Source organism: Cuculus canorus, chromosome Z (genome assembly GCF_017976375.1).
Source record: "Cuculus canorus isolate bCucCan1 chromosome Z, bCucCan1.pri, whole genome shotgun sequence".
Classification (NCBI taxonomy): Eukaryota; Metazoa; Chordata; class Aves; order Cuculiformes; family Cuculidae; genus Cuculus; species Cuculus canorus.
The window spans coordinates 19,009,898-19,020,676 of record NC_071441.1 but is presented as its reverse complement, the minus strand read 5'-3'; the positions used below and the strand labels follow the sequence as shown (position 1 = coordinate 19,020,676).

Here is a 10,779-nt window from a genome sequence, read left to right as displayed (position 1 = left end):
TAAGCCATGCCCCTCAACACCACTCGTCCTACAAGTCCCGCCCATATAAGCACCGCCCATCATTCTAAGCCCCACCCTGTCGCTCTAAGCCATGCCCCATCCTAATAAGCCACGCCCAGGTCAACAAGTCCGCATCCCCTCCCCTAAGCCCCGCCCCTCTAGCTCCTGCCTAGGTTCACGAAGCCCGCCCCTCCCCTAAGCGCTGCCCAGGTCCATAACCCCTACCCCCAACCCCTGTCCCACTGAGCCCGCACAGCTCCAAGAGCCCTTCCTCTCTGCTAAGCCCCACCCGGGTCAATAAACCCCGTCCGGGGCCATAAGCCTCATCCCCCCACTAAGACCCACACAGGTCAACAAACCAGGCCCTCCACTAAAACCCGTCCACGTCCACAAGCCCCGCTCCCTCAACCCCCGCCCCGAAAGCCCCGCCTCTGCACTAAACCCCGCCCATGAGCACGAACCACGCCCCTCCGCTCAGCCCCGTTCCCTTAAGCCCTGCCCCTCCGTCAAGCCCCGCGTCGAGCTCCGTAAAGCCCCCCCCGCGGAGCCCCGCCCCTCCGCCTTCCCGAGCCCCGCCTACCCGCCAAGAAGTGCCCTTCCGCTAAGCCCCGCCCCAAGCCCCGCCCCCCCGCTGAGCCTGCGCGAGAACCCCGCCCCCCTCGGCGCTGCCCGTGCCGAGCGGCCGGCACAGCCCTCGCCCTCAGGCCACGCTCGCCCGGCGCGTTTCCCAGGGGAGAGGTGAGCGGGAGCCGGGCTCGGAGAGCCCTTGGCAGCGGCCCGTGCCCGCCTCACTCTCCTCGTCTCTTCGGCGCTCCACGGCACCATGGGCTTCGTCTTCTCTAAGTCCATGAACGACAACCTGAAGGCTCAGCAGCAGTTCATGCTTCTGAACTCGCGGCTCCAGGTAAGGCGCAGGCAGGGGCCTCTCCGGGACCGAAGGTGCTCGCCCAGCACCCGCTCTCTGCAGCCGGCAGCTTCCTCGGAGCTCTCCCTTCCCAACTCGTGGACGCGGGAGCTGCCCTCGCGGTAGCCCTACACGGACCCTTTTGGAAACGCAGCTTGAGGAGCGCCCTGCAGCGCAGTGTTAAACACAGTGGCTGTGTTAAAGCCTACCAGCAGCAGCGCGGGGAACAGGGGTGCTTTAAATGTATGAGCTACGTGCTTCCACTCTTCCACCACGCAAAATCTGTCCAACAGCTCTCTGGCTTTGCTTAGGTAACTGCGGTTATTCCACATTGCTGGGAAGGTACTCCACGGTTGTTCATTGTTCTGGAAGCCTTAGGGTAAATAGGGCGTAGGTGATGGGTTTATTCCCTCTCATGAAATAATAAACGCAGCGGCAGCGGAAGAGAAGGAAAACCAGTTGGACTAAGATTCAGGGAGCTGTGCTGTACAGAGCTTACAGTGTAGCGTTACTTAGCAGCTTTTCTAATTTGTTGTGAGGTGATCTTAAGATCTCTAACTTGTTTATAGGGCCTTAGCGGGAGTTTGCCTGTTTAGTTTTGAGTCTGAATTGGGTACGGGTAAATCTAAAATGTTTAAAGTGGTGGTGGGTGAACTTCCAACTTACTAAATTGCCAGTAGGTGGCACGTTCTAGTTTTCAAAGCAGCTGGCAGATGACATGGAAACTGAACTTTGGAGGTGACCTTGGAAGTGTAGCTAGCAGGGAGAAAGCGCCAGGAAAGACAGTCTAATGCTATGCTGGGTAGCTCTTAACTGTTGAAAGAATGTCAGATTATTGCAAGCTTGGTAAAAATCGTTTTCTGTGTGTGCTGGGTTATGAGTTTCTCGGATGCAACCACAACTTTTGTGTACAAACAGATTATTTTTTCTAACATAGAGAGGCTCCTCCCACCTCCAAAGTTTTTGGAAATCCAAATGACAGGAGGGTTTTCAGTTGGAGAGTATTACAATGAAATTAAAGTGGAGGCTTTCTCCACGATCTGCTTCACTACTGTGCATAATGAAAGACAGAGTTGAAGGAGCAGCTTTAATTCAGGCTGCCATTTGTAGGGTGCTGCAGACTTTGGATGGCAAGCAGTGTTTGGCTTTTTGACCCTAGATGCCTCTAGTTCTACTCCAAATGATTAGGTTAACATAAGAAAAGAAACTTCTTTGAGGACAGTTACACAAAAAAGCCTTTTCAGTATTGCATGCAAAATTTTTGCAAGTTGTTCTTTAGGAACTCTCCCTGTGTTGTATTCCTTCTTTCTGGCAATAACAATACTCAATATAGTAGATTTCTTTCTAACAATACAAATGCCTGGTCCTATCTGATTTGTACTGTGTTTGCAGACATACCAGCCATGTCGGAAAACCTAAATCTTTTAAAAACGTAGGAAGTGGGCAGTTATGTCAGGTGCTAAAGATGCAGTGGAGGCAAGAGGGGGACCAAATTTTGGGTCAGAAGGGGATGGAAGAACATAGCTCTGCTCTGAGTTTAGGGGGCTGTGGGGAAAAGACTGACGGTTGTCTTTTCCATATGTGAGTAAAACCTGCAAAGTGCCTGGATTCTGCTATTGCACAAACTGCTTTCAGTCTATTTGTGGAAAATAGCGTAACCCAATTTGTTTACTTTTAAACAGAAGTTGTAGCTAGAAATACCTGGAGAAGTTAGGTGATGCCAGGGCCAGAATGAAATAGCTTAATGTAAAGCATTATATAGTCTCTTATGGTGAAACACCAGGATCTGGACTCTATCAGATCTCTCATCTTTCTAAGAGAACCGTATTTATTAATAAAATAGAAGCTTCCACTTCAAGCAATATGATGTACAGCCTGTGAGAGAATAAAAATACTGATTTGCTTCAGAGGTATGTCTGTCTCAAAACAAGTGGTGTCTTGATAAAGACCTCTGCAAATCCCAAGCCTTGGTGTGTGCTAAAGCTGGGTCAGTTTTAGAGTTGCTCTGAGGAGTGCTGGACACCCAGACCAGCTCAACCACTTCAGAGGTTGAGAGAAGGATGGCATATCAGTCAGCATTAAGTGGAGAGTGTTTATGGTAGAAGTTTTTTGAGGCCTTATTTTTACCATGAGCTTGTTCCTTAAAGTATAACATACAAAATTCTTTCCAAGCACTTAATGTATCCTGTCTAGATCCATACACACATGCATACACAAACACATGCATACACACGTATGCATACACACACATCTCCATACACACATACACATATGCATACATAAACACACATGCATACACACGTATGCATACAAGCACATAGGCATATACACACACGCATACACACACATATGCATACACACATGCATATCAGTACGTACACATGCATACACACACGTGCATACATACACATATGCATACACACACATGCACACACATAGGTATACACACATGCATACACAAAAATACATATGCATTCACACACATGCATACAAACATACATGCACTTAAATACACACACACGCATACACACATGCATGCACTAATATGCATACTCACACACGCATAGACACATGAATACACACATACGCATACACACACATATGCATACACCTATGCATACACACACATGCATACACAAAAATACATATGCATACACACACGCATACACACATATGAATACACACATGCATAAACACATACGCATACACACATAGGCATACACGCATACACACACATAGGCATACAGACATGCAGACACATATACACACACATACGCAGACACACACTGGCATACGCGCACATATGCATATGCACACATATGTATACACACAGATGCATACACACAGAAGCATAAACACACACATATGCATTCCAGGAACCTCCTCGACTGCTTCCTTTCTGCTTCCCTTCTCCTTCTATTGTACTTCCAGCAGATATCTGGAAGGTTCAAGTCTCCCACGAGGGCAAGAGCTAGACATCTAGAGACCATCCCCAGCTCTTTCTACAAGAGATCGTCAGCTGCCTCCTCTTGGCTGGGTGGGCTCTAGCAGACTCCCATCACAATGTCTGCCCTCTACTGGCCTCCTCTGATTTTAACCCAGAAGCACTCAGCCCCTTCCTCACCGTAATCCAGCTCAAGGGTATCCAAGCACTCTTTAACATAGAGGGCTACCCCGCCTCCTTTTCTACCCCTATATGATACACACAAACACACACACACACATTCAATCACACACATACATATGCATACACACACACATATGCATACACACATACATGCATACCCTCGCACAAATGCATACACAGACACATATGCACATATACAGACACATATGCACACACATATATGCATACACACCCGCATGCACACACATGCATACACACATATGCATACACAGATGCATACACACACATGCATACACACATATGCATACACACATGTATATACACATGCATGCACACACTCGTACACACATATATGCATACACACACATATGCATACACACATATTCATACACATATGCATACTCTCACATACATATAGGTGCCTGTAGTTCTACTCCAAATGCTTAGGTTAACGTAAAAAAGAAACTTCTTTGAGGACAGTTACACAAAAAAGCCTTTTTAATATTGCATACAAAATTTTTGCAAGTTGTTCTTTAGGAACTCTCCCTGTGTTGTATTCCTTCTTTCTGGCAATAACAATACTCAATATAGTAGATTTCTTTCTAACAATACAAATGCCTGGTCCTATCTGATTTGTACTGTGTTTGCAGACATACCAGCCATGTCGGAAAACCTAAATCTTTTAAAAACGTAGGAAGTGGGCAGTTATGTCAGGTGCTAAAGATGCAGTGGAGGCAAGAGGGGGACCAAATTTTGAGTCAGAAGGGGATGGAAGAACATAGCTCTGCTCTGAGTTTAGGGGGCTGTGGGGAAAAGACTGACGGTTATCTTTTCCATATGTGAGTAAAACCCGTGAAGTGCCTGGAGTCTACTATTGCACAAACTGCTTTCGCGCTCAGTTTCCTAAGAGAATCATATTTATTAATAAAATAGAAGCTTCCACTTCAAGCAATATGATGTATGGGTTGTGAGAGATCAAAAAATACTGATTTGCTTTAAATGTAAATCTGTCCCAAAACATGTGGAGTCTAAACCTGTTCAAGCTTTTTGTAGCTTTTGAATGTACTTTAGAGTGCCTAATGATTACAGAGTTGGAGGAATAGAGCATTATTGTTATTCCAAGCTGGATGGTATGGATCAAGAAATCACCAAAATGGTTTCTGCTAGAATGCCCTCCCTACTAGCAGTGGTGACACTGCTCAGAAATGATTAAGTCTTTGGGTTGACCTGGAGCAAAGAACAGCAGGGGGGGGTGGTGCATCAGAGACTGTGGAGGCTTCTCCTTTTCCTTGTAGGTAAGGAGGAATCATAAAGTTACTCTAAAATGGTTTGGAACAGGATTTTTGTGCTATTGATTTCCATGACGGAACACTTTGTTTGTTTGTTTGTTTTTTCTTAAGGAAAAAAATGTTAGGTGTACGCTCTTGTCTGAATGAAGAGAAGATACAAGGCTGTTCAGTCATTGACATTCTCTGTGGAGGATTGTAGGCTGGAAGGTGCCTATTGCAAATATAGGAAGGCCAGTAACACGATGGAAGTTGATAAAGACCTCTGCAAATCCCAAGCCTTGGTGTGTGCTAAAGCTGGGTCAGTTTTAGAGTTGCTCTGAGGAGTGCTGGACACCCAGACCAGCTCAACTACTTCAGAATAAGAGAAGGATGGCATATCAGTCAGCATTAAGTGGAGAGTGTTTATGGTAGAAGTTTGTTGAGGCCTTATTTTTACCATGAGCTTGTTCCTTAAAGTATAATGTACAAAATTCTTTCCAAGCACTTAATGTATCCTGTCTAAAGCTCAAGCCTAACACATGGCCTTGGCTAAGCGCTTTTAGTGTGCTTGAATGGGGAAGAGGACGTTCCAGGTCTCAGAGTGTTTATAGCAGATTAATTTTTTTTCATGAGCTGTGTGGGTTCATCTTACAGAATACAAAGCAGGAAAATCATGTATTTCTTTTGCTGAAGTGCTATATTCTGTACTTTCTGTTCTGGTTAAACTTCTATTCCTTGCAATTTTTTTTCAACAACCCAAATGCATATGTTGAAAAAGCTGTTTCAATAACTATTTACTAAGAAAGCCATTTTCAGATGTATGAGACAAACTGGAAGAAAAAAACACATTTTGGAACTGGCAACCAAGAATGCAGCAATATATGTGGCTGATCGTTCATTCCTCAGTATGGATTAGAAAACTTAAAATATAACCTTTTTGCTTGATATTTCTGGACAGTGACATTCCTTGACCAGTAGGTGGATCTCTTCATAGGAAATTGGCTGAATTCACATACTTTGAAGCTTGCCAAAGGCTTCTTTGTGATACGACAGACAGGCTTAAGTATGGTTAATGGATAGTAAAAGCACATGGGTTTTAGATAGTTAAAAATATATTAAAACAACCCTGTATGTTGTATATGTAGTGTTATTTAGAGTGATAAGCAAAATTGTGGTAGAAGTACAGATTAAAAATTTGAACTTACTGTTAATGAATTTGATTCTAGGATTACATAGAGCAAAGCTTACTAAATTAACTTCATGCTGCAGAGGAATATTTCTGTGCTGATGGGTGAAAGACATTCTAAGTGTAAATTCAAAGATTTTTACTTTAGGGTAAAGACATTAAAAAAACCCTAAACTCTCCCATGCAATTTATGCCAAGCTTTCTCGTGCTTATAGAGGAATCCAAAACACTCCATTTTGTTTTGAATGGGACTCTACCATCTCAGTACCATGCCACTCTCTCCTCGCCCCTAGCCCCCTCCCCAGGTTAGGTTTTAGTTTGTGCCCTGCTGTTACTTTTATAAGAGGTAACACCACTTTTGGCTCTAAAAAGTTGCTTTTCCTTGCTTTGCTTGGGAATCTTAGCACAGGGGAAACCAATTAAATTCCCGGGTTTCCTGTGCATAATCTGCCTGTACTTACTGAACTACATGAAAGGTAACCTTTCAGAGGAAGAGGCTGAGATTTTGGTTTATAAGGAATTTCTGGGGTTATTTTTCCAGTGGTGTTATGAGAATTGAATGACATGAAGATATCTTGATGTGTGTGGGAATACTACCACATTTTAAACAGTAGTTTCCAATCTATGAAATTAAAAAACTTAAGCCCTTGTAGCATTTTAAATCCCTGGTAGCTTTTTTTTCAATTCTCTCTCTCTCTTTCTCTCTCTCTCTCTCTATGCGTGTGTGTATGGTGTTTATTATATGTATATATATATAAAAAAAGGTGTTTTCTTACTTACTGAGGAGAAATTTTTCATTGGATCCCCACGAAGGGTTGGCAATAGACTGAGCCCTTTAATGACTAGTGGTTTTACTCTTTCTTATATTAGCTTGCAATGTCATTAATAATAAGTTCTGATTTGGTGACTAGTTTATAGTTTTGTTATATCACTTTATTTTTTTGACATGAGATGATCAGGATAGGAAGGCAGTGTTTAGCTGATTTGTTTATGATAGCTTTATGTATAACAATCATATCCAAGGGATTGAGTACTCTGTTGATGTTGTCTGATTGTGGAAGTTTTGACCTAGATGCTGTTGCCGAAAAACTGTACAAAAAAAGCAATTAGGAGAAAGAGAAGCCCCCCCAAAAAAACAGAAAATGAAAAACCTGTGTTTTCTCCAAAGGAAGCAGTAATTCACATTCCTTCAGCCTAAAAAATTATTCCTAGTGTAGCTGCACAAAAGGAGTATTTCGTCTTTGTGGCAGATGTTAAGTAAACAAGTCTAGAATGTATCTGGTCCTTGCAGAAGTTTTTGAGTGACAACATGCTGGAGTTTTTGCAGTGTTGATGACTGTGGAGAAAGGTGGGCTGTACATGCACACAGCCTGCCTGTTCTACAGGCAGGAAGAACAAGAGCTATTTCTGCTCACCGAACTGCAACATTAAGGGAATAACTGAGACAGTAGGGCAGCTCATGCGACTGGAGATTGTAATGGACAGATACAGACTCTTCAGCGAAGACAGGTATAGAAGGCAGGAAGGGCTGACCATGTTGGGAAGGAGTAGCTTATGGGTTAAGGTCAGAGGAAAGGCCACAAAACATGACACTGTCGTGCCACAGACCACTGATCAAAAGTGCATAAAACCTTTAAATAACTGAAGAAAGCTGCTGGACTACTGACTCTGGTTTTCATCAGACTTAGGTCTCCTTAACAACTGCTAGAAGGGCCATAAAGTAGGACATAAGCAACTGAATACATGCCTGGAAAATGTGAGGGATAACTGTTTGATACAGGTAGGTACAGGATACACCATCCAGGGCTCGTGTGGAGTGGGATTTGTTACTCACAAATAGGGAGGAACTGATTTGGGGATGTAATATTAAAGGCAGTCTTGGTTGTAGTGATGAGATCAGAGTCCTGAGGGGGCTGAGGAAGGCAGGTAGCACAGTGCAAACCCTGGATATTGGAAAGCAGATTTTGTCTTATTTGGGGAACTACGGGTGAGATACAATAGGAGGCGTCTCTGGAGGATAAAGGGGTTCAGGAAAGCTGACACATTTAAGGACAACTACTTCCTGGTGTCCCTGGCAAGACAGAGCGGTTGGCAACAGTACAGGCTGGGGAATGACAACAGGGGAGCAACTCTGTAGAGATGGAGGGTGTGCTGGAAGACAGCAACTACAACATAAGCTGGCACTGTGCCCTGGCGGCAAAGAGAATCAAATGGACCAACAACAAGAGCTGTAGAAACAGTAGTGCAGCCAGCAGGTTGAGAAGAATAATTGTTGCCTTTTGTTCAGTGCTTTGTTAAATGATTTTAAATATGGCATCCAAGTTTTGCCCCCCTTCTCCTCCCTCGATACAAGAAAAATGTATCTGAAAAGGAGCAAGTTTAGCAGTGGTCTATCAGTCTATCAAGATGGTCAGTGGCTGGAGCACTTATTGAGAGGAGGCTAAGTGAGCTGGACTTGAGAGGAGGCTGAGTGAGCGGGATGCCTTCTGAGCTGTGGGATCCAACAGCAGCTCACCAGCAGTGGTGATGAGGTTATCAAGATAGCAGAGCCAGGATGTTCACAATGGTGGATTGCAGGAGGGTGAGGTGAGTATACATTAAAAGAGAGCTGGGGGAGCAATTCTGATTGAATGGAAGAAGAAACCTTTTCACACAGAAGGACAATCCAGGAGTGGAGCAGAGGCCCACTGAAGGTGTGCTACCTCCATCCTTGGAGGTTTTCAAGATCTGACTAAATATAGCCCTCAGCAACCTGATATTATCACATAGCTGACCCTGTACTGAGCATGACCTGTTGAGGTCCCATCAAACCTGAGTTATTCTGTGGTGCTCTGACTGCCGTGGAAGCATAGACTGTGGGCCACTGTATTTTGTGGATCTTATGAGACAGGACTACGTCTCATCTGCTTCTTCCCAGACTGACAATTATGACAAGTTACCACTTGATGTCTGCACGTGTCTTTCATGGAATTGTCCAATCTAAGTTCTAGTTGGTCAGATATGACTGCTTGTCATAGGAGGCGATTAGCTTAGTTTGGCAGGACCTGCCTTTCATAAACCCATGTTGACTGGTCCAGATCACCCATTTGTCTTGCATGTGCTGTGTGGTAACACTCAAGATGACCTGCTCCATGACCTTCCTGGGCACTGAGGTCATACTGACAGGCGTATAGTTCCCTGGATTCTCCCTCTGACTCTTCCTTTAAATGGATGTAACATCTGCCAGCCTCCAGTCCAATGGAAATTCTCCAGTCAGCCGGGACTGCTGGTAGATGATGGGAAGGGCAAGCAACTGCCAGCTCCCTTAGCACCCTCAGGTGGATCCCATCCGGTCCCATTGACTTGTGAATGTCTAATTGGCTGAGCAGGTCTTTAACTATTTACTCTTTGATCATGGGAGCTTTTTTTCTGCTCTCCCTGGCTGTCTGCTGGCTCATGAGGCTGAATACCCAGAGAGCATCTTACTATTAAAGTCTGAGGCAATGGAAGCATTCAGTATCTCATCCTTATCCTCATCCCTTGTCACAGTCGTTCCCCATGCATCCAGTAAAGGATGGAAATTCTCCTTGGCCCTCATTTTGTTGTTGATATACTTGAAGAAATGTTTCTTATTATCTTTCACACAATTGGCCAATCTAAGTTCTAGTTGGGCTTTAGCCCTTCTGTTTTTCTCTCTGCGTGATCGCTTCGGTTTTTCTCTCTGCGTGATCTCACTTCATCCCTGTAGTCCTCTCGAGATGCCTGCCCCTTATTCCAAAACTCATAGACTTTCCTCTTTTTTCTAATTTCCATCCAGAGCTCTCTGCACAGCCAAGCTTGTTTTCTTCCCTGCTGGCTCATTTTCAGGCACACAGGGACAGCCTGCTCTTGCACAGCCAGGAATTCCTTTTTAAGGAACGTCCAGTCCTCTCAGGTTCCTTTGCCCTTTGGGACTACCTCCCAAGGAACTTTATCAACCAGCCTTCTGAACAGTCCAAGGTCTGCCCTCCAGACGTCCACAGTAGCAGTTCTGCTGCCCCACTTCCTTCTCCTAGAACTGAGAATGCTGTCTTCTTGTGATCGCTGTGCTGCAGGCATCCTCTACCTGTCACTTCTCCTACAAGGAGAGGCCTTCTCTGTTCACGAAAAGCAGGCCCAGATGGGCACCTTGGCTCACTCGCCAATTTTGTCAGGAGGTCATCTTCCACACACTCTAGGAACCTCTTAGACTGTTTCCTCTCGGCTGTATTATACTTCCAGCAGACATCTGGTAAGTTGAAGTCTCCCACAAGGACAAGGGCTAGCAATCGTGGGA

The 10,779-nt window shown here is 44.7% G+C and overlaps 1 protein-coding gene across 1 annotated transcript in view; it reads left to right on the top strand.

The window, feature by feature from the left end:
• Positions 1-628: 628 nt before the first annotated feature.
• PLGRKT (plasminogen receptor with a C-terminal lysine) overlaps positions 629-10,779 on the top strand; it is a 32,392-nt gene continuing 22,241 nt past the window's right edge. Inside the window, exon 1 of the mRNA XM_009565178.2 lies at positions 629-904. Coding sequence (XP_009563473.1) covers positions 824-904 — 81 coding nt within the window. The 5' untranslated portion in view covers positions 629-823. The remainder of the gene's footprint in view (positions 905-10,779) is intronic.